A 24,956-nucleotide genomic window follows, 5' to 3' on the forward strand; every position below is an offset into this window, starting at 1 on the left:
GGGGACTTATTCACCCCGGTCTCCACCCCTTTCCTCCTGGACTCCCTAACCCCTCCCTTCCCCGCTTTGCCCCTCTTCAAGACTAGAAGAAAGTAGGCTGGCTGGAGCCAGGAAATACCACTCTCCCAAGTTGGACGGGAGAAGCCCCGAAACTCAGTGTTTGGGAAAGTGCGAGATGTGGCGTTGCAGTTTCATCCTTCTCCAGAATGCTTTGCACTTCCTCTGTTTCAGGCTATCCTTACTCTCGTTATCCCCAAATAGTTGTATCGAGACCACCTTATCACTCAGGGAGACCTCGCCTTAGTAAGGTTGCTGTTCCTCTCCCTCAGTTTCCCACTTTTCTCTGAGCCTGAGATTCTTAACCTACACCGGTTTGAGCCCCACATCAGCCTCCTTCCCGTTCTAGCTGCGTGACCTTGAGTGAACCACAACTTTTCCGGGCCTACTTTCCTTGTCTGTGAGACGAACGTCTACCGCACCACGCCTGGTGTGAGGAACAAATGAGAAAGCCCTTTGTGAGCTTAAAAAGGCAGTAGAAATGTTAGCTATGTTAATTCTGGACTGCTAGCCACTCTTCCAGAACCCCTCCCTTTCCTTTGGGACCCGCCCAGCAAATCCCGCCGGGGGCTGGCAGTTCTCGCCACCCTCCTCCCGCAGCCTTTCCCATTGGCGAACGCGCCCGCCGCGCGGCGCCCAGTGGTGACGCCACGGCGCCCCCTCCGCCGGCGCACGATGACGCATGGCCCCGCCCCCGGCCGCGCCTGGCCTCCCGCGGGGCCCCGCCCATCGGGCCGACGCGCCGCGGGTCCCGCCCCGCAGGTGACGTGTGGCGCGCGCGGCCCGGCCGCCCCGGCAGTTGGTGCAGCGGCCGTTGGGCTGAGTGCGCTCACCCCACCCCTCCCCTCCTCGGGCCCGGGCCCCCCACCCCGCCGGGCGCAGCCCCAGCCCCAGCCCTAGCCCCAGCCCTAGCCCCAGCCGGGCCCGTCCCGTGCGGGCCCGTGCCGCCTCCTCAGCCGGCGACGCCCCGGGCCGCCCGCCCGCCACCATGGAGCTGGAGGACGGTGTGGTGTACCAGGAGGAGCCCGGCGGCTCCGGGGCCGTGATGTCGGAGCGGGTGTCCGGCCTGGCCGGCTCCATCTACCGCGAGTTCGAGCGGCTCATCGGGCGCTACGACGAGGAGGTGGTCAAGGAGCTGATGCCACTGGTGGTGGCCGTGCTGGAGAACCTGGACTCGGTGTTCGCGCAGGACCAGGAGCACCAGGTGGAGCTGGAGCTGCTGCGGGACGACAACGAGCAGCTCATCACCCAGTACGAGCGGGAGAAGGCGCTGCGCAAGCACGCCGAGGAGGTGAGGGCCCGCCGGCGGGGAGGGCGGGGGCCCGGCCCGAGGGCAGGCCGGGGGGCCGGGGGTCGCGGCCCGGCCCGGCCCGGGAGGGGGCGCGCCGGGCCTCCTGGAGGCGGGCCCGAGGCCGAAGCCCCCCGGGCCGAGCCCGCGGCCGCGAGGTCCTCAGGACCCCGGCCGGCGTCGGAAGCCGAGGCAGGCGAGTGAGTGTCCGGGGGAAGGGAGGGAGGTAAGGAGGCAAGGCCCGGGGAGGAAGCCGCAGCTTGGCCTGAGGGCACCTGAGGTTGACTGAGGGCGATTTTAGTGTGGCTGGCTCTCGCTTGTAGTTTAGGGAAGTTTCCGACCACCGTAGGATAGTCAGATGGCAGTTCAAACTTTTACCATGGTGTGTGTGTGTGCGTGTGTGTGTGTGGAAGGGGGGGTGTATTTAAACACTTCTGTCCTGGATATGTAACTTCCGCTGGTTCCAGTACCTTTCCAGGGGGTTGCTGCTTTGGGAAGTTAGAGATCTCCCTCTTTCGGTCAGTTTCTTCTTGACGTCTTAGCCCTGTTGAAAAAGAGGTTTTATTTTGTTTTATGTGCCTTGGTTGACACTTTGACAGCACTTAGATGTTGTAGAGCAACACTCTGTAAATATAGAGAGTGTACAGTTTTATTTTGTTGGTATCTCACACCAAAGCGTTCCTCCGTGTCAGGTGATCACCTTGGACAGTTCCCCGTAGAAACCCTCCCGTTTATTTATAAAGAGGACCGGGGGCGGGGCGGGGTTGAGGAGGTGTAGGCGACTGTGGGCAACCTTGTTCAGACTGCAATTTACAGGTGCCCTTGGCCGGCTGTTAACCCTAGCATCTCTGCAGTGACCTCGGCGCCCTCACCTCGAGTCTGAACCTTTTGGAGCTCTGGAGTAGCAAGTGATAGGCCTTGGACTTCTTGAGACAGTCAAGGATTTAAGCTTTCAGGCTGTGCTGGCATTATTTCTCTTGAACTTAACTAATGCAGGGGAAGTGTCCTGTTCATCTTTGTTTGTGAGCATCTAGCACACCTAGCTAAATACCTGGTGATAGAAGGAAGCTAAGTAAGTAATTATTGAACCAACAATATGCTCTCTTTCAAAAATGCTTGAAAAGTTATTAGGATGTGAGATTTTTTCGCAGCTTATTTCCTAGCCCTAATTTAAACTTTTAATTTTGTCACATATACCTTTGTATTAGGTCCAGTAGTTCCTTTTTCTTCTCCTTTAAAAAAAATTGTTTTAAATTTATTTTAGAGAGCACCAGAGTGGGGGGGAGGGGCAGAGAGAGAGAGAGAGAGAGAGAGGGGGGTGGGGGGCGGGGGGGAGAGGGGAAATCTTAAGTAGGCTCCACACTAGGAGCAGAGCCCAATGCAGGGCTGGATCCCAGGACCCTAAGATCATGACCCTGAGCCAAAATCAGGTCCAATGCCCCACTGACTGAGCCACCCAGGAGCCCCATTTCTTCTCTCTCTCTCTCTTTTTTTCATGTTTATTTATTTTTGAGAGAAGGAGAGAGTGTTGAGTGGGGGAAGGGCAGAGAGAGAGGGGGAGACACAGAATCTGAAGCAGGCTCCAGGCTCTGAGCTGTCAGTGCAGAGTGATGCGGGGCTCGTACTCACAGACTGCGAGATCATGGCCTGAGCCGAAGTCAGACACTTAACTGACTGAGCCACCCAGGCATCCCTCTTCTCTTTTTTTAAAGCTGGACTATAGCAATGATTTTTAGTTCTGATTTTGTGATCCATTTGTCTCAAAGCAATGGCATTGGATTTGCCAAGCAAACTTGATTTTATTTCAAGAGTATTTCCAAGTACATAGGGAGGAAGGGATTGAAAAAAAATCTAAAGATGGGATTGTGGAGCGCCTGGGTGGCTCACTTGGTTAAGTGTCCACTCTTGATTTTGGCTCAGGTCATGATCTCACGGTTCATGAGTTCAAGCCCCACATTGGGCTCTGTGCTGACAGCATGGAGCCTACTTGGGATTCTCGCTCTCTGCCCCTCCTGTGTGTGTTCTCTCACTCTCTCCTCTCTCTCAAAATAAAAAGCAACAACAACAAAAAGATGGGATTGCGATTTCTAGTTTATTAGCACTGTTTATAGAACAGGGGTGTTATACTACCACTGCAGTGGCCTGCTGTGTCTTCATCCTCATGCAGGCCCTCCCCAGTATTGGGTAATGGGAGGTACTGGGAAGAGACATATATACACAGGTGAGGAGCAACCCCAGCATGAACCTATCACCTTGGATAAAAGCAATGCTCCCTCCAGTTTTAAATTCCTTTAGGGCTGTGTGAACATGGCAAAAGGCCAGGATCACACGTGCTAAGAAAAACATCTGCCACAGGTTGCAGAATCAGAAAATAAAACTAACTGCCAGGCACTGGACTGTATATTAATTTCATAAGTAAGTGACTTTTTTTTTTTTTTTTAAATTTGGTCTTGGGAGAGAGAGTGTGTGTGTCATCGAGAGCATAAGCGGGGGAGGGGCAGAGAGCTAGAGAGAATCCCAAACAGACTCCACACTGTCAGCAAGGAGCCCAACACAGGGCTCTAACCCAGGAACCCTGAGATTTACCTCAACAGAAATCAAGAGTCAGACGCTCAGTCGAGCCACCCAGGTGCCCCAGTAAATGACTTTTAAAAAATGAGTTGTCCGATGACTTTTTTTGTAACTGATACTTTTTCAAACATGTCTGTAAATTCTAATGAAACCTTTGGGCAAAGAGCCATGACCTGAGAATAGAGAGCATTGATGAAATGCTAGATGAGCCAATTCCCAGAACATAAAAACATAAAACCACCTTGTTATCCCTTTTCATGTAAGATGATAAATCAAGATTTACCCAGTCTCCAGAAATTCAGTCTTTCTTAGGCCAACATGCAGAAGTGAATTCTGTGTTTAATTTTTTGTGAGTGCTCTGTTTGTGGCCTTTAATATGGAGCCTAAGAGTCTGCTATTACAGCAAAAGTGCCTCCGGGTATTTACAGCAAAAGTATTTGAAAGCCTGGAAATTGTCCATTACTAGAAAGTGTAAAGGAAATTCTGAGCACCTTTGTGGAAATTTAGGAGGGTATATAAATGGTGAGAATGTTTTAGGGGGTGTAAAGCACTTTAATCTCTTGCTTGCAGGAATTCTCAGCAAGGGATCGGAAATTTAATCTTTATTCTAGTGGTATTACTTAATTTGAATACTTTTTGTCTTTTTCTTTGCTTTTATTTGAATTTTTTTGTGTGTAGTTAGTCTGCTATTTTTGTGAATCTTTAAAAACAACCCAAAGGAGGGGTGTCTGGGTGGCTCAGTTGGTTGACATCCAAGTCTCAATTTTGGTTCAGATCATGATCCCAGAGTAGTGGGATCAAGTCCGAGCTGAGCATGGAACCTGCTTGAGATTCTCTCTCTCCTTTTCTCTCTCTGTCTCTATCTCTCTATTTCTCTCTCCCTCCCTCCCTCGTGCTGCCCCTCTCCCCACCTCATGCTCTCGCTCTCAAAAAGAAAAAATTAAAAACAACATAAGAAGGGCTGATTTTAGACAAATTTATGATCAGTTTCGAATGCTAATCAAGATATCTATCATCTTATTACTTGCTACTCTCCCCTATGGGCTCTCTGCTCATCTTACATCTTTCTATTTCTTATCTAAGTCCTGTGTGATGCCTTTGCCGATGCTGTTCCCTTGGCCTAGAATGATTTTCTTTCTTTTTTTTTAATGTTTAATTATTTATTTTTGAGAGTGAGAGAGAGAGAGAGCGAGAGCGAGCAGTGGAGGGGGAGAGAGTTAAGATTTTATTTTTAAGTAATCTCTACCTCCAATGTGGGGCTCAAACTGATGACCCTGAGGTCAAGAGTGGTATGCTCTACTAACTGAGCCAGCCAGGCGCCCCCTCAGTGTTTTTGTTTTTGTTTTTGTTTTGTAATATATATTTTAAGTTTATTTATTTATTTTGACAGAGAGTGCAAGTCGGGGAGAGGCAGAGAGAGAGGGAGAGAGAATCCATAGCGGGCTCTGCACTGTCAGTGTGGAGCCCCATGTGAGGCTCCAACTTACCAACTGCAAGATCACGAACTGAGCCAAAATCAAGAGTTGGACGCTTGATCGACTAAGCCACTCAGATGCCCCTATTAGTGATTTTTGAAAACAGAAGTTTTTATACAGAGTGATCTGGAGAGAGATGTTATTCTTGGGAAGAACATGTTAGTGTTTTGATGTTTTTGTTTGTGCAAGTTCTGATTCTTTTAAAATAAACATGATTGCTTTGAGTAACTAAAAAAATGACAATACTTTTCTGATAAGTAGGCAAATGAGTTTAAGAGCCCTTTCCTTAGAAGTTTAGTTCCAAGTGATTCTGTGGGCCTTGTTTCTTATCACCATTATTTTCAAAGTGAGAGTTTATTTAGCATGATTGAATGAGGGAGACTGCACATAAAAATAAAGGTGCACCCTTTTCAATCCTCCCTTTCCTTCCTGCACTATAGAAGCACATCTGAAGAGAATGAGCTGAGGAGAGAATATCCTTGCTGGGAGGAAGATTTGCATGATGTTATGACTGCTTTTCTGTGGCTTTTTGCTTAAAAAATTGAGGTGATTAAATGATGAGGTGAGGGGCACCTGGGTGGCTCAGTCGGTTAAGAGTCTGACTTCAGCTCAGGTCATGATCTCGTGGTTCAAGAGTTCAAGCCCCGCATTGGGCTCTGTGCTGACAGCTCAGAGCCTGGAGCCTGTTTCAGATTCTGTGTCTCCCTCTCTCTCTGCCCCTCCCCTGTTCACTCTCTGTCTCTGTCTCAAGAATAAATAAACATTAAAAAAAATAATAATAAAAAATGCTGAGGTGAGAGAGACCACCAAGAATTTTCAAATTAACTTTTTCCCAGTGAATCAGCACTTAAAGCAGAAACAAAATTGATGTTTTATATGAAGACTTTAATCAAATTGTTTTCTTTGGAAGTGTGTGAACATGGGAGTGATAAGATTTTGGGGCAGGAAAGCAGGCATGGATATTCAGTGTTCTTTTTATTGATACAGTTCTCATTCATAAGAAATATTTTATTTTTTAAAATGTTTATTTATTTTTGAGAGAGAAAGATAGAAAAAGAGAGAGAGGTAGAGAGAATCCCAAGCAGGCTCTGTGCGGTTAGTGCAAAGATTGACATGGGGCTCAAACTCACGAACCAGGAGATAGTGACTTGTGCCGAAACCAAGAGTCGGGTGCTTAACTGACTGAGCTACTCAAGTGCCTATCATAAAAAATATTTTAATCAAACCTGTTGAAGAAGTTAATTTTTTTAAAAATGTGTTTTTATTTATTTTGAGAGGAGAGAGAGTGGGGCAGTGGCAGAGAGAGAAAGAGAATCCCAAACAGGCTTCTCACTGTCAGCACAGAGCCTGATTTAGGGCTTGATCCCATGAAACATGAGATCATGACCTAAGCAGAAACCAGCAGCTGGACACTTAAGAGGCTAAGCCACCCAGGCACCTTGAAGAAGTTAATTTTGATTTGTTTGCAAGGTAATTTACAATGACAGTTAAGTTCATCTCTTTAATAAACACTTAAAAAGGAAAATTTGATGTCTCTTCACTGAGTTATGTGACTTTTTATCAAGGAATAGGAGTGAAGAGTAATTTTGCATACTTATGACTTAAATTTTGTTGATAGTGGCTGTTGAAGACTTAGTTGAAGAACTGAAATTACACGTCTGCCTCAACATTAAGTTTATTTTGTGCCTTTAGTACTGTTGTTATTTAAGTCAGTAATTGTGATGGTTCTTCAGACTTCTAGCCTTAATTCTGTCAACTCTATTGGCTTAAAGAATTGAACTTTGGAGTGCCTGGGTGGCTCAGTCAGTTGGGCCTCCGACTTCGACTCAGGTCATGATCTCATGGTTCGTGGGTTTGAGCCCCTCATGGGGCTCTGTGCTTATAGCTCCGAGCCTGGAGCCTGCCTCTGCTTCTGTGTCTCCGTCTCTCTCCGCCCCTCCCCTGCTCACGCTGTCTCTGTCTCTCAAAAATAAATAAATGTAAAAAAAAAAAAAAAAAAGTGAACTTTGCTGCTTTATTTCACAAAAGTAGAGCATTAGGAGAGGGTGGCCAAATGTCAGTACAGGAGAGCAAATTGGTGTCCAGGGCATATCAGCATTTGTCATCTTACATGTTTGAATATACGTGTTATTTATTAGCTTTCAAACTCCATGTATTTATTTTTTAAATGTTTATTTATTTTGAGAGAGAGAGAAGGCGAGAGAGAAAATCTGACAGTGCATAGCAACGTGGGGCTTGAACTCACGAACTGCGAGATCATGACCTGAGCCAAAATCAAGCATTGGACCTTAACTGACCGAGCTACCCAGGAGCCCCCATATTTTCATATTTTAAAAAATACTATTGTTGGGGCACCAGGCTAGCTCAGTCGGTAGAGCATGTGACCCTTGATCTCAGAGTTGGGAGTTCAAGCCCCAGTTTGGGCCTAGAGTTTACTTAAAAACAAGCAAACAAATTTTTTTTTCTTGAACCATTTGAATAAACTTCATGCTGCTCCTAGTCAGTCCCTATTTCGAGACCCTTTCTGAAATGAACAATCTGTTTGTTCTCTAGGTGCGTGTTTGAATGTGGTGGTGTTGGGTTGTTGTCTTTTGAAATGGCAGTCACTTAACCATTGATGGTTATTAACTCTTAAGACAGATCTTATCCTTTTTTTACCTTCAGAGATTTCTGAATGTAGGTATATAAGTGAGATACCATTATGTGTCCTTGCTTTAGGGACATTCACATTTTCATTTGGTTAAAATCACAAAAGAGAGGGCATCTGGCTGGCTCTGTCAGAAGAGTGTGATCTCTGGCTGTGAGTTTGAGCCCCATGTTTGGGTGTAGAGATTACTAAAAGAAACAAAAACTTTTTTATTTTTTTTAAATTTTATTTATTTATTTTTTTAACGTTTATTTATTTTTGAGACAGAGAGAGACAGAGTATGAACGGGGGAGGGTCAGAGAGAGGGAGACATAAAATCTGAAACAGGCTCCAGGCTCTGAGCTGTCAGCACAGAGACCGACGCGGGGCTTGAACTCACGGACCGTGAGATCATGACCTGAGCCGAAGTCGGCCGCTTAACCGACTGAGCCACCCAGGCGCCCCAACAAAAACTTTTTTAAAACAAACTTCTTTCTTTCTTTTTTCTTTCTTTCTTTCTTTCTTTCTTTCTTTCTTTCTTTCTTTCTTTCTTTCTTTCTTTTCTTTCTTTCTTTCTTTCTTTCTTTCTTTCTTTCTTTCTTTCTTTTTTAATTTTTATTTTGAGAGAGAGAGAGAGAGCAAGAGAGACAGTGCACAAGCGGGGGAGCAACAGAAAGGGAGAGAGAGAAAATCCTAAGCAGGCTCCACACTGGCAGCATATGGCCGGATGTGAGAACTCCGAACCTCGAGATCATGACCTGAGCCGAAGTCAATACTCGGACACGTAATTGACTGAGCCATCCCGGTGCCCCAACAAAAACTCTAAAATCATAAGAGAATATAAAAACGGTAAGGTACCTAGCTAGATCAGGTAGATCTCTAATGAGAGGATGGATTAGTAGAGTAAGGACTGCTCACTAGGTTACTGTGGTATGTGCCATAGCTTGGTGATCCCGTTCTGTGCCTGAGTCTGCTTCCTGTTTCTCGGACTCCTTAGCTTACGGTTCACTACACACTGCATATTTCAATCATATGGAGACTTTGGTTCCCAGTGGAGATAGTATTAAAATCTAGCCAAAAAATGTGTTTTGTTGGCCAAGTTAATGGCTGAGTTATTTTAAAAATAGTTTTTTGCTGTGTTCAACACTCATAATGAATACAGCTCTTACCTAAATAAATTACTATTTGGTGGAGATCAAATATATCAACATAGACCCAGTTTAATAATATATGTAATGTGTCTATTCAGAAAAGCTGATATTTAAAAGTATGTGCATATAATACTATACATTTTGAGATTTTAGCCAGTGGTATTTATTTATTTATTTTTAGTAATCTCTACACCCAGTGTGGGGCTTGAACTCAGGAACCTGAGATCAAGAATTGTATGCTCTTCCCACTGAGCCAGCCAGGCCATATTTAGTTATTAGGTTTTTTTTTTTTTTTTAATTTTATAAGTTTATTTATTTTGAGAGAGAGAGAGACAGAGACAGAGCGAGAGAGAGAGAGAGAGGACGAATGGGGTAGAGGCAGAGAGAGAAAGGGAGAGAGAATTCCAAGCAGGCTCAGTGCTGTCAGTGCAGAGCCTGTCAAGGGGCTCAAACTCATGCATTGTGAGATTGTGACCTGAGCTGAGATCAAGAGTCGGATGCTTAACCCACTGGGCCACCCAGGCACCCCTAGTTATCTGAATGCAAGACTGTTTTATTCACTTAGGGATTGTAGTATCTAATAGTTTGGCATAATAGGTGCCTCCAAAAATTTTGGAACTCAACCATGGGAATTTACATATATATTTTTTAATTCATTTCATTTCATTTCATTTCTTTTGAGAGAGGTAACGAGCGTGAGTTGGGGAGGGGTTAGAGAGAGGTGGGGAGAGAGAATCCCACGCAGGTCCATGCTAACAGCCTTGGGGGAAGGGGGGCACTTGGCTTCATCCCACAAACTGAGATCATGACCTGAGCTGAAATCAAGATGCTTGACGGACTGAGCCACCCAGGGGCCCTGGGGAATCTACCTATTAATACAATAGAGAAGTTTCCAAGTTGAGGATATAGAGTTATTAGGAACTTTGAAATATTGTTGTTGTTTTTTTTTTTAAGTCAGTAAACTTTTTCAGTAAATCCTTCCCCCTGGCTTTTTGTTAGGAAGATGTTCAAACATACAGGAAAACTAAAAGTGCATTGATCATCTGTATATACATCACTTAGATTCAGCAGTTGTTGTATTTATCTATATATGTGTATGTGTTGTATGTGTATACATATACATTTATAGATACATACACTCAAAATTTACACACTTTTAAATTGCTGAACATGTCAAAGTAAATTGCAGATGTTCTGACATTTCACCTTGGTTCAGTTAGTGGAGCATGGGACTCCTGATCTCAGGGTGGCTGGTGAGTTCTAGCCCCAAACTGAGCATAGAAACTATTTAAAAAAAATAAAAATAATTAAAAAAAATTAAATATAATTTGAAAAAGAGCATTCTTACCACATGACCACAATATTATTTACACTGAGAACATTTTCTGATATTATCTAATATTCTATTTGAATTAATTTTTAAGAGGATAGTATTATGTCTGTTACAAAGATAAATAAGTTAGTATTTTTATAATGATCTAATGTACTCATCTGGAAAGGAAGAAATAATTGCAGTTTAGATACTTTTCTATAAGGAATTTAAATCTGAGACCTATAAGACTGAGAAGTTGGTTAAGATTTTTTATTTAAAGTTACAGCATAAAAATATGAGGGATTGTTTTTCCCCTTTGAAGCCAGAATACAGAAATTGAGAAACTAACCCTATGGTAAATGTTTTCTCTAGTAACCTTTTTTTAGACTTGTAATATATTTTCTAGGATATCTCATCTGACTGCTTACCTGCTCCAGTAGGATTATAGATCCTGAGAATTTTTTATTTGGGACTCTGCTGATTGGATTCCCTGAGATAGGTTGAGATTTTCTGTGATACTGCATTCTGTTATTGTTCTTTAAAATGTATTTTCACTGGCCCTTCCTGAAGTTATTTTTTAAGAGCTGGGAGGAAACTCCCATGATCTTCTGGTTCTTTCCTATCCCATTTCCATAGGTAGATAGAAAGATAAAAAGATACACAGATGATCAGAAAGAAGAGGGACACTTGGGTGGCTCAGTTGAGTGTCTGACTCTTGATTTTGGCTCAGGTCATGATCTCACGGTTCGTGGGAATGACCCTTACACTGGTTGGTCTCTGTGCTGACAACACAGAGCCTGCTTGGAGTTCTCTCTCCCTCTCTCTCTGCTCCTCCCCTGTTCTTCTCTCTCTCTCTTTCTCTCTTTCTCTCAAATAAATAAACATTTAAAAAATTTTTAAAAGACGCTTAACAACAAAAAAATAAAAATAAAATTAAAAAAAGAACAAATATTTATTGAGCCAGGCAGTGTTGTAGGCTCTGGGAATATAGCTACAAACAAAACAGACAAGGAAGGTAGCCTGTGCTTTTTTTGGAGTTTATATTATACTAAAGAATAAACAAGCCAGTCACTGTAGTTATAGATTGTGATAGATGCCACACAGAAGTAAAAAAAGGTGATGTGATAAAGAGTAAAGAGGCTGGCACTTTAGATGGAACAAACAAGTTTATAGAAAGGTAAGCTGCCCATGCATGAAAGAAGCCATCTCATAAGAGTAAGGTTTTAGACCTGAAACTTTAGATGTATATAGTCAGTTTCTCCTACCCTTTCATTTTTCTTGAAAATTCAGAAAAGTAAGCAGCTCTCATAAGTGCATTTCTTCTGTTTTTTTGTTTTTTTTTTTTTTCTCATACTTCTCAGCAACGTTTGATTCTTTTGGTCACTTAAGAAATATCATACACTCACACTATATATACGATATATATATCGTATATATACATACATTTTTATTTAAATTCCAGTTAATTCCAGTGTAATATTAGTTTTGGGTGTACAATATAGTGATTCACCAATTCCATACAACACCCTATGCTCATCACAACAAGCACACTCCTTAATCCCCATCACCTGTTTCACCCGTCCCCTCCACCCACCTCCCCTCTGGTAATCATCAATTTGTTCTCTATAGTTAAGAGTCTGAAGAAACATATTTTGATTCTGTGGCTTTCAACTCTCTTGGTTTTCTGCTCTTTTCTTCTTTTTCCTCCTCCTCCTCCTCCCTCTCCTCCTCTCTATACCCAACTTGGGGCTTGAACTCACAAACCTGAGAATAAGAGCTGCATGCTCCACCAACTGAGCCAGCCAGGCACTCCAGTTTTCCTCTTTTCTGACCACTCTGGATTCCTCTTACGTTGTTAACTTTGGTATTCCTTGGAGTTCTTTCTGAGCTCCCCTCTAGTTCTCATTTTGTGCCCTGCCTAAGTGATACTGTTCATTCCCGTGGGTTTAGTTACCGTTTGTTGACCATTCCAAAATGTATATCCCATTCATTCATTTCATAGATATTTAGAGAGTGCTGCCTGTGTGCCTGGTGTCCACTGGGGATACAGTGGTGAGCAAAGACAAGATTCTTCTCTCATGAAGTTGACGGCCTGTTAAGAACTTTAGGGCCAGATCTGTCTGTCTGGAGTTTCAGATCCACATTGCTGGTGTTTCTTGGATATGAATGTCTCCTGACGTGTCCAGACCTGAACTTCCCTACCAAGCCTGCTGCTGCTCTGTTCTCTTTGTGAGGGATACCGCTGTCTGCCTGGCCAGATAGCTCATTACCATCCTTAAGTCTTCTCTCTCCTTCACCCCCATTGCTACCTTCTTTTGTTTCCTTTTAAATATTTCTTTTTATTTTATTATTGTTATTTTATTTTTTCCAACTTTTAAATATTTCTGGATTCTCTTCTTCCAAATCCATTTCTTCTACTCAGGTACAGACTGCCAATGTCTCTTGGCCTGAATCCAAACTCCGAAGAGGTGGGACTTTGTGTCATTCACATTGTCTACCAGTATCTAGCACGAAGAAAGCATCCAGTGAATATCTCTGAATAAATGAATGGGCAACTAAAACTGTCCCCTAACTGATCTATCTGCTTCTAGTATTGCAAACCAATAAATTGCCCATCATACTGTACCAAGTCTTTCCAAAGTGGAGATCTAATCAGATCTTTCTGTACTTAAAAGCCTTCAGTGGCTCTGTCTAAAGTTCTTGAAATGTCTAAAGTTCTTAGGAGACAAGGCATTGTGATCTGGCCACTCCTTATCTCACCAGCCTCATCTTTTCGTTTTTGAGCCCTACTGAACACTTGGGAGTTTGTTTGCAAATAGTGTTCTCTCCAGGCCTTCTTAAAAGCTGCCTCTTTGCTTGGCACTCTGTTTCTCTTCTGTTGCCTGGCTAGCAGTATTCATCTTTTCTTTTTTTTTTTTTTTTTTTAATGTTTATTTATTTTTTTTTGAGAGAGAGAAAGAGTGAGTGGGTGAGGGGCAGAGAGAGAGAGGGAGGGGACAGAGGATCTGAAACAGGCTGTTTGCTGACAGCCCAGAGACCCGACTTGGGGCTCAGTAAACTCATGAACCATGAGATCATGACCTCAGCCGAAGTTGAATGCTCAACTGACTGAACCACTCAGGCACCCCTAACAGTATTCATCTTTCAGATTTCAATTCTGGAAAGCCTTTTATGAACACCTAGGTGTGGTTTGTGCCCCTCTTATATTGTCCCACAGCATACCCTGCTTCTCTTCTCGTAGCACTTCCAGTGTTATAGCAAACTAACTGATGGCTTTAATTCCCCCACTAAACTACTGGGATGCAGTAGGTATTTAATAGATATTTGTTGGTTGGTTGGAGGGATGGATGAATATGCTGAAGGTCAAATGGCTAAGCCTAAGTATTTAAAGTTCTCTTTTGTGCATTCAAGTTATTTGTCCTTACCATTGGTGCCAAGTTATGCTAAAACTTCCAAAAAATTCTTCAATAAGTCCTTTGACTTTTGTATGTAAAAAAGCCCCATGACTTCTGAGGAGAGTTCTTGCAGACACTTTACCTACATTGTCCTATACATAGCAGATATTCCAGAACTATTTATGCGTTTAAAAAACCGAAATGTTAACATCGTAGGCATTACTTCTGCGTTTGCAAAGGTTGGGCTAGGTGATCTCTCTTTTCATTTATCATTTCCAAAAATTTATTTTTTATTTTGTTTATGTCTTTGTTTTGTTGTTTTCTGTTTGTTTTTGGAGGAGGGCTAGGTGATTTTAAAAGTCACGTTAGCATCGTGATTCTCTGATTATTTTAAACTTAATGTGGTTTTCTTTTGTACTTTAATTCACTTTAGATTTGTTTGAATTGCTGCTTGAGAAATAAGTTTGTCTGAATAAAATTTTCACAGAAATGAACGTTAAGTGCCCAAACTGAATTTTAACTGTTTGCTTAGAATCTTTTGATAGACATTTCTAATTAGGATACAGCAGTAGTACTTACAGTAACAAATAAAATAGTAAAACATTTATTTTTGAAGAAAAGTTCGTCCTGAAGAATAGTGAATATTCTATTTCTTTTTATTTTATTATTAATATTTTTTAACGTTTACCTATTTTTGAGAGACATAGCATGAGCGGGGAGGGGCAGAGAGGGAGGGAGACATAGAATCTTGAAGCAGACTCCAGGCTCTGGGCTGTCAGCACAAAGCCCAGAGTGGGGCTTGAACCCACCAACCTTGCGATCATGACCTGAGTCAAAGTCGGACGCTCAACTGACTGAGCCACCCAAGGGCCCCATGAATATTCTATTTCTTGGGCATTGAAACATATTGGTTAAAAGCATCTGCTAGGCTATTATGGTATAAATAAAGTTTATAATTTTTTTTAATTTTAGAGAGAACACGTGTGTGCAAGCTGGGGAGGGGGAGGGTCAGAAGGAGAAACTTTAAATGTTTTTAAAATTTATTTTTGAGAGAGCGAGCATGAATGGGGGAGGGGCAGAGAAAGAGGGGGACAGAGGATCTGAAGTGGGCTCTGTGCTGACAGCAGCAAGCCTGACGTAGGCCAAACCCATGAATTGCAAAATCATGACCCGAGCTGAAGTTAGACACTCAATCTACTGAGCCGCCCAGGCGCCTGTAAAATTTCTAATTTCAGTGATCAAATCCTCAATTTGAATTTTCTTTCAGTTACCTGTTGCCCTAGCCTCATTTTTTGTTACTGCTACCTATTTGTAAACAAATACCTCTTAAAAAATTCAACAGGTTGCATAGAAGTGTGGAATCAAGTAAACAGGCTTTTGTAAAACCAGAAGGGTAACTTTTTCAAAAGGCTATTGTTTGTTTATGGTTCTACTATGAAAATAGTCTACTTGAACTTGTTTGATATGATTTGGGAAACATTTGACAGAAATTACCCACGTATTTGTGGCTCTGTTCAGTTTTAAATCTTTAAAGAATACTTTTATACTAGGATAGGAATTCATCTAGTAATTTACTCAGTTGTTAACCACCTCAAAGCTAGCTGAGGGCCAGGAAGTGAACAAAGATTTCTGAATAGCTAAAATGACTATCTCAAAGTCTGTGTAATAAAGTTCATGATCTTGGCCTCCTGAATAAACATTTAAAGGCAAAGTACTTGTTCATAGTATCCTTATTTTATTTTTTTGTTATTTATCAAAAAAAATTTTTTTAATGTTTGTTTATTTTTGAGAGAGAGAGCTACAGAGTGTGCGCAGAGGAGGGGGCAGAGAGAGAGGGAGACACAATCTGAAGCAGGCTCCAGGCTCTGAGCTCTGAGGTGTCAGCACAGAACCCAACACCAGGCTCGAACTCAGAGCCAGGAGATCATAACCTGATCTGAAGTCTGATGATGCTTAACCTACTGAACTACCCAGGTGCCCCCATAGTATCCTTATTTTATTTTATTTTATTTTATTTTATTTTATTTTATTTTATTTTATTTTATTTTATTATTATTTTTTCATAGTATCTTTATTTTAAATAAAATAGTTTCTTAGCCCTCACCAGGTTGTAAACAGCAAATTAACAGAGTATCTATTAGAGGGATGCCTAGGTGGCTTAGTCAGTTAAGCGTCCAACTTTGGCTCAGGTCATAATCTTGTGGTTGGTGGGTTTGAGCCCTGTATGGGGCTCTCCACTGGTGGTGGGGAACCTGCTCGGAATTCTCTCTTCCTCTCTGCTCCTCCCCAACTTGTGTGCGCTTTCTTTCTCTTAAATAAATAAATACACTTGAAAAAAGGTGCCCTGGTCAGGGGCAAGGGCAGTGGGGTCAGATTGCCTTAGTTCAAGTCCTGGCTCTGTTACATTCTAACTCTGTAAGGATGGACAGGTTTCTTAATGCCAAACCTCAATTTCTTAATTGTAAATAAGGATAATAATAGTAACTTCCTTACAGGAATATTGTGAGGATTATACAAGAAAAATGAGCTTTTCAAAGCTCTAGGCATTTGGTTAAGTACTAAATGTTACCTGGATGTCTGATACCAACCTACCTATCCATCCTTCTCATTTACTCATTTGTAAAAGAGATGTTAATTAAACACTTTGTGCCCAGATGTGAGGTACAAGAATGAATAGTCTAGGGTCTTGCCATTGAGGAGCTCATAGTCTGGTGGGAAGGCTAATGTAAATAAGTAGGGCAGCTTTACATAAGCATTTTAAACAAGTCCTGTTTATACGAGATGCTAAAAGCCTAACAACCTGAGGGATAGCTTTCACAGAGACAGGGTGGCATTTAACTGGGTTATGTGTCACAGATCCAAAGCATGAGAGGCTTGGGGCACCTGGTTGGCTCAGGTAGTGGAGCATGCGACTCTTGATCTCAGGGTCGTGAGTTTGAGCCCCATGTTCGGTGTAGAGATTACTTAAAAATAAAATCTTTGAACAAAAAAAAACTCTGAGAGGTTTAAAGTGTGTAACATATTCAGAAAACTACAAAACCTGACATTTATTTTTTTGGTATATTTAAGTAGTAAATATTAGTTTTCCATATGTTCTTTAAAAGAATGTACTAGTACTTATGCCATATAGGGGTAGCAAGAATTGAGGTTTAACATAATCAAGAGTCAGAAATTAAGGGACAGGTATTGTCAAATTTGGGTTTTTATCTGGAAGGCATTACTTACTATAATACAGTATGGCTTATAATCATGATTCACGGTGATTCATAATGATGCTTCTTATCAACATAAGGTTACATTTTATTTGATATGCTTCTTTCAAGGAGGTAAGTATATATGAAACTCTAGAAACTTTCTTCTGTTGGTGGAGAAACCTCTTACATTTTATTTTATTTTCTGTAACAAATTCTAGAAACATTTTTAATTGAAATATGTGATAGGTGATAAGGTTTTGGGATGATGGTGGGGTTCAGAGCTGATGGCCAAGAAAGAATTCTTGAAGAAGTCGTTGGTGCAAAAAGGTGATTTTATTAAAGCATGGAACAGGACACAAGGGCAGAAAGAGCTGCAATGGAGTGGTGAAGAGTGGCTCCCCAAATACTGTGGAGCTCGGGGAGGTAAAGTCAAAAGGGAAGTTTCCAAAGAGATTTTCATATGCTCAAGATGCACTGATTTCTGGAGGCCTGGCTATTGTCAAGCCAAGGTTGTTTTTATGTCTAGCAAAGCATTAACATTAAGGTAGTAGGGAGTTCCTGGAGAAATGTTTCACTCTGCCTGCCTTAAGTATTTGTCAGTGGGCTGCAAGTTATAAGGAAACTTAATTTTGTCTGCCAGTTCCTTCTTGCCTTTGTTCCCCACATCACTATGGAGGGGAGGGTGATACTGAGGCTCCAGGAAACTGAGTCTATAGGTTTCTGGAGATTGGGCTATTGGTAAGATTGCCTTTTTCTTGTCATTTACTAAGATATTTGTATACTGAGACTCTATCAGTTTAACCATTTGTTTTCTGTTGTTTCCTTTGTCCTTGGGCAGCCTGGAGTGCCTGAGTAATGTCACACATACCCCACCTGGTGGGAGGTGGGTAATGCTAGCTTGTGCTTGGGCCTCAGCTTGTCTTATGCTCCCTCATCAATAGGGGGGGCCCTGGGTGGCTCAGTCAGTTAAGTGTCCCAACTCTTTTTTTTTTTTTTTAAGTTTATTTATTTATTTTGAGAAGACAGTGACAGCACCATTGTGGGGGGGGCGGTTTGCAGAGAAAGGGGGGTACAAAATCCCAAGCAGGCTCCATGCAGAGACTGACGTGGGGCTCAAACTCATGAAACTATGAGATCACGACCTGAGCTGAAACCAAGAGTCAAGACAAACAGCCGACCGAGCCACCCAGGTGCCCCAAGTGTCCAACTCTTGATTTCGGCTCAGGTTGTGATCTCATGGTTTGTGGGATCGAGCCCCGAGTCAGGCTCTGCATGGACAGTGCAAAGCCTGCTTGGAATTCTATCTCTCCCTCTCTTTCTCCCACTCATGTGTTCTTTGTCTCAAAAAATAAATGAATATGCTTAAAAAAAGTAAGATAGTTGTGATAGAAATGTTTTGGTGTTTCAGCTTTTTCTTAATAATATGGTTATGAAGACTACTTCATTTCTTAGTGATACTAATCAACTGATAGTATTAATATTGTTGACTTTGAAAATTTTCATTTCTGGGGCGCCTGGGTGGCTCACTTGGTTAAGTGTCTGATTCTTGATTTTGGCTCAGGTCATGATCTCACAGTTTGTGGGTTCAAGCCCCACATTGGGCTCTGTGCTGACAGCTCAGAGCCTGCTTGGGATTCTCTGTTTCCCTCTCTTTCTGCCTCTTTCCTGCTGGCTCTGTCTCTCTCTCAAGAAACATAAACATTTTTTAAAAAAGAAAATTTTCGTTCCCTCAACAGACTGCATGTATTTAATTAGATTAACCTGATTTTTTCTGTGAAAATTTCACTTTATCTAGTTGTCAACATATTTTTTCCTTAAAAATTTTTATTGTGATAAAATATACACAACATAAAATTTATCATTTTAACCACTTTTAAGTGCATAATTCAGTGGTATTAAATACATTCCTATTGTGCAACTGGAAGCTCCTTCCATCTCTAGAACTTTTTCATCATCTGAAATTGAAACTCCATACCAACGAAACTGTAGTTCCTGGTTCTCCCTTCTCGCCACTGGCAACTATTGTTCTGTTTTCTGTTCTTACGAATTTGAGTACTTTAGGTACTTGGTGTAAATGGAAATATTTGCCCTTTTGTGTCTGACTCATTTCACTTAACATGTTTTTAGGGCTCATCCCTCTGTAATATGTATCCTAATTTCATTCCTTTTTAAGGCTGAATAATGTTCCATTATATGTATATACAAGTCTCTTAATCAGATATATAACTTGCTAATATTTTCTCCCATTCTGTGGGTTGTCTTTTTACTTGTTTTTTTTTTTTTTTTTTTTTTTTACTTTATTTTTTTCTAAGTTTATTTAAGTAATTTCTTCACCCAATGTGGGGCTTGAATTCATGACCCTGAAATCAAGAGCCGCACTCCCTTTGGACTGAGCCAGCCAGGCGCCCCTAAATTAACAGTAATCTGAATGGATATATGGACCAATCTCTCCAGAAACCCTGGCAAAGGGTTCCAGTTTCTGTTTGAAACGTGGGGCTCAAACTCACGACCCTGAGACCCAAGAGCTGGATGCTATTCCGAGCCAGCCAGTTGGCCTTTGAGTTATTTATTTTGAAAGAGAAAGCGGGGGGGGGGGGAGAGAGAGAGAGAGAGAGAGAGGGAAGGAGAGAGAAAATGAATGGGGGAGGGGCAGAGAGAGAATCCCAAGAGCCCACAGGGAGCTCGATCTCATGACCATGAGATCATGACCTGAGCTGAAATCCAGTGCCCCATTGAGTTACTTTTTATATGTGGAGTTCAAATTAATTCCTTTGCATGTGGAAATTCAGTTCCCCAGTGGCATTTGTTGATGAGACTGTTCTTTTCCCATTGAATTTTCTTGATACCCTTGTTGAAATACAATTGACCATAAATCTGAGGGTTTATTTCTGGACTCTTAATTTTAGCCTTTTGATCTATATATCTGTCCTTAAGCCAATACCACCCTGTTGTGGTTACTGTCATTTTTTTTTTTTTTAATGCTTATTTATTTTTGAGAGAGACAGAGTGTGAGCGGGGGAGGGGCAGAGAGAGAGGGAGACACAGAGTCTGAAGCAGGCTCCAGGCTCTGAGCTGTAGACACAGAACCTGACACGGGGCTCGAACCCACCCACGAGCAGTAAGATCAGGACCTGAGCTGAAGTTGACCACTTAACCAACTGAGCCACCCAGGGGCCCTGGTTATTGTCATTTTGTAATAAGTTTTGAAATTGAGGAGCATGTCCTCCAATTGTGTTTTTTTTAAAGATTACTTTGGTAAAAGCAAAACAAAACAAAAATAAAGATTACTTTGGTTATTCTGGGTCCCCCTAATTTCCATATGAATTTTAGGGTCAGTTTGTCAATTTCTGCAAAGGAGCAGCTTGGCTTTTCATAGGGACTTTGTTGAATTTGTAGCTCAGTTTGAGGACTATTGTCATCTTACCAATATTAGGTCTCCTGATTCACGAACATGGGATGGCTTTCCATTTATTTAAATTTTGTTTCTTTCAACAATGTTTTGTTGTTGTTAGAATAAAAGTTTTACATTTTTTTTGTTAAATTTATGTCTAGGCATTTAGTTCTTTTTGATACAATCGTAAATGGAATTGTTTCCTTAATTTCATTAAAAAAAAAATTATTTTAAAGGTAAACTCTACCCCCAACGTGGGGCTTGAACTCATGACCCCAAGATCAAGAGTCAGATGCACTGCTGACTGAATTGCAGCTTAATTTCATTTTCTGATCATTGAAAGTGTTTAGAAGCACACTTGATTTTTGTATATCGATCTTTTATCCTGCCGAGCTTATTTATTCTAATAGGTTATTTACATTTGAGAAAGAGAGAGAGAGAGAGAGAGACACACACTGTGAGTGGGGGAGGGGCAGAAAGAGAGGGAGACAGAACCTGAAGCAGGCTCCAAGCTGTCAGCAAGGAGCATGACGTGGGGCTCAACCCCACAAACTGTGAGACCATGACCTGAGCCAAATTTGGACGTTTAACTGACTTGAGCTACCCAGGAGCCCCAAGCATCTGACTCTTGATTTTGGCTCAGAGAGCCCAATGCAGGGCTCCAACTCCTGAACTGTGAGATCATGACCTGAGCTGAAGTCGGAAGCTAAACAGACTGAGCCACCCAGGCACCCATAGCTGTTTATTTTTACTTAAGATACTTATCATAAATAAAAATACAGAACATTGGGGCACCTGGCTGGTTCAGTCGGTTGTGTGTTTGACTTCCGCTCAGGTCATGATTTTGCGGTTCTTGAGTTTGAACCCCGCATCGGGCTCTCTGCTGACAGCTCACAGTCTGGAGCCTGCTTGGGATTCTGTGTCTCCTTCTCTCTCTGCCCCTCTCCTGCTCACGCTCTGTCTCAATCCTTCTCAAAAATAAATAAACATTAAAAAAACCTTTTTTTAAAATACAGAACATTAAAGACAAAGGTAAAGTTGCCTTCTGGAAGGGCAGTGGTACTGGAAGGAAAATAAAGGTGACCTATGAATTTGGTGTATATTTTATCTTTTTTTTTTTTAGACATTTTCTACAGATCATCTATAAATTATGTGCCGTATTGCTTTGGGATTTTTTTGGGATAAGTATTTTTTCCCTAAATATTATTACATTTTCATATAATTTTATAGTTTGTTTATTCATTGTTTTTTTTTTTTAACCTGTCTATGATGATACATACATATATATCTAGTTATTTTGTTTTAACTGCTGTGCATACCATCATATGAATGTGCCATATGCCATTATCCATCCTTCTATTGGTGAAAGTTCTGAGTTATTTCCTATGTTATATATTACCACATTATGTACTACAAACTCTGTTGCAGTAACATTCAGTGGACATGTAAGAGCTTCTCAAAGATACATACTTTAAAATAAGCTGCCAGATTTTAGAATATTTATAAACTTAACTAGGTATGGCCACAGAACTTGTCAATGGGGTGTAGTGATTTATATTCCAACTGGGAGTGTGTAAGAGTTACTTTCCTGTATCTGCCAACACTTGACACACTCAGACTTTTTGGCTTTAGTTTCTAATCTAATATTTGTGAAACAAGCTTTTGTTTTAATTTGCTTTTCTCAGATCACTAGTGTGGTTGAGCATATTTTCTTAGATTTATTCTCCCTTCCTTTTCTGTGAATTGCCTGTTCAGTTTCATTTACTCATAACTGGCAACAACCTATGACTAGATAGATCAAAATTATACTTTACAGTGGCTTTATAGTATTCCCTTATATGATTGTCACTGGGGAACCTGTACTTAATTTTTAATCTTAATTTTATTTATTTTTATTAAATTCTTTTTTAATGTTTATTTTTGAGAGAGAGACAGAATACAAATGAGGGAGGGGCAGAGAGAGAGGGAGACACAGAATCCCAAGCAGGCTCCAGGCTCCAAGCTGTCAGCACAGAGCCCGACACGGGGCTCCAACCCACTAAACGTGAGATCATGACCTGAGCTGAAGTCAGAAGCTTAACTGACTGAGCCACCCAGGTGCCCCAATTTTTTTATTTTGAGACAGAGATAGAGATAGAGATAGAGATAGAGATAGAGAGAGAAAGTGTGTGAGCAGGGGAAAGGGACAGAGGGAGTGAGAGAATCCCAAGCAGGCTCCATGCTCAACGTGGAGCCCAAGGTGGGCTTGATCTCATGACCCTGGGATCATGACCTGAGCTGAAATCAAGAGTTGGATGCTCAACTGACTGAGCCACCGAGATGCCCCTGTACTTAATTTTTAAATTTTATTTTAAAGTTTTACTTACTTATTTTGAGAGAGAGAGAGAGCGAGAGAGAGCAGGGGGAGATTAGAAAGGGAAGGAGGGAGAGGATCCCAAGCAGACTCCGTACTGCCAGCAGAGCCTGATGTGGGGCTTGATCTCATGAACCGTGAGATCATGACCTGAGCTGAAACCAAGAGTTAGATGCTTAATCAACTGAGCCACCCAGGTGCCCCAATTTTATTTAAAAAAAAGTTTAATTCCAGTACAGTTAACATAAATATATGGAATGCTTCAGAAATTTGTGTGTCATCCTTGCACAGAGCCATGCTAATTTTCTCTGTATGTTTCTATTTTATTTTTATTTTTGAGAGAGAGAGAGAGCGAGCACGCACATGAGCAGGGAAGGGGCAGAGAGAGAGGGTGACACAGAATCTGAAGCAGGCTCTAGGCTCTGAGCTGTCGGCACAGAGCCCGACGCGGGGCTCGAACTCAAAGACAGTGAGATCATCCCAGAGCAGAAGTCAGATGCTCAACCGGCTGAGCCACCCAGGCACCACCTATCTCTCTGTTTTATGTGTGCTGCTGAAGTGAGCGTGGGGAATCTGTACTTTAAGAGTCCTAAGAGATGTATCATCCAAATGCAACTTTGGATCCTGGCTATGAACATTCATGAGATAACCAGGAAAATCTGAATGGTGACTGGATATTCCCTATTATTTCATTAAGGATTGGGAAATGGTGCTATTCTAACTCAGTTATTCCTTCAGCATTTTTACCTGATTTTCTTATAAAAGAGAACTTCTCCCTTATCAACTGTTCAATTACCTAAGGTATAGTTTGTACACGGAAGATAGGCTAAAGTGCTCTATTCTTCAGTTCATACTTTTATAATCTCTAAGAGCTCTTCCTTGTTCTTGTTCTTCCCCTGCCCCCACCTCTTTCTAAAAATAGCATACTGTTCCGGTTTCATGGATGCAGTGAGTTTTCTTTGGTCTCTGAGTATATTAATTATAGTTTTCATTTGTTCCCTGTTTTGTCTGTTTCCTCAGAGTCCCATTTTTTTTCTGATAGTTTTGGTCTCTTTTTCAGGTTTGAGCTTCAAGTGCCTGATAACCCTTAATTATGTCTTCATGTTATAAGCGTGAGACACTAAAAAAAGGAGGGCCAGAAGCTTTGTGTATCTGGAAGCAGTTTATTGCCTATTGGGAACCCAGATTTCAGTATCCCATGGTCTTATATCTCAGAGGTATTTGAGTTTTGCCAAGGAAAGATATTCTCAGGGGGAGTGAGTGGTAGAGAAGCCGAGTCACTTGAGAATCTGGATGAGGGCAGGAATGGGAAGGGGACGGTCAGTATTGCTACTTGGTATGTAGATTTTTACTTACTTCATTTCTTTCCATTTGGCACCTATTTGTTACCGGTATTTCCTTGTCTAGCATCTCTCTTACTGAGTTTATTCTGAAAACACACTTCCTGTGTAGGTGGACAGAAGAACCACCTGGGTGCTCTGGGATGTATTAGGGATGTTACTACTAACTTTTACTAGTTCTTTTAGACTTCCACTTTTCCCCCATTTTAGCCCCATCCTCACCCCAGCTCTCTAATTACATAGTTTTCATCATATGCCTCTGTCATAATGTATTTATCCACTATCTGTTGATGGACATTGAATTACCTTCCAGTTTTTAGCTGTTATTACAAATAGTGCTTCAATGAATATTCTTGTACATGTGCCTTTGTACATACTTATTTGATTAAAAAAATTTTTTTAAATTTTTTAACATTTATTTATTATTGAGAGACAAAGAGACACAGAGCGTGAGCAGGGGCAGGCTCCAGGCTCTGAGCTTTCAGCACAGAGCCTGACGTGGGGCTCCAACTCACGAACTGTGAGATCATGACCTGAGCCGAAGTCGGACACTCAACTGATGGAGCCACCCAAGCGTCCCAAATTATTTCTTTTTTTTAAAGTTTATTTATTCATTTTGAGAGGCAGGGGAGAGGACAGAGAGAGGCTCAGTCTCAGAAACCATGAGCTCATGTATGACCTGAACCAAAATCAAGAGTTGGACGCTTAACTAACTGAGCCACTCAGGTGCCCAATAAATGATTTCTTAATAATATTTAATGTTTAATCAGTATACACATTTCTCAGTTGTCTCATAAAAATAG

General features: G+C 41.6%; 1 protein-coding gene and 1 pseudogene across 2 annotated transcripts in view; one reads left to right on the forward strand and one right to left on the reverse strand.

Annotated features, from left to right (window-relative positions):
• Positions 1-938: 938 nt before the first annotated feature.
• Positions 939-24,956, forward strand: part of SPAG9 (sperm associated antigen 9) — a 131,653-nt gene continuing 107,635 nt past the window's right edge. Inside the window, exon 1 of one of the 2 annotated variants that reach the window (XM_042967705.1) lies at positions 939-1,348. In XM_042967705.1, the coding sequence (XP_042823639.1) occupies positions 1,046-1,348 (303 nt within the window). In that variant the 5' untranslated portion in view covers positions 939-1,045. The remainder of the gene's footprint in view (positions 1,349-24,956) is intronic. The other variant, XM_042967706.1, reaches the window with a different exon arrangement.
• Positions 23,060-23,160, reverse strand: LOC122233821 (annotated as a pseudogene).

Source organism: Panthera tigris, chromosome E1 (assembly GCF_018350195.1).
Source record: "Panthera tigris isolate Pti1 chromosome E1, P.tigris_Pti1_mat1.1, whole genome shotgun sequence".
In the NCBI taxonomy this organism is placed as follows: Eukaryota; Metazoa; Chordata; class Mammalia; order Carnivora; family Felidae; genus Panthera; species Panthera tigris.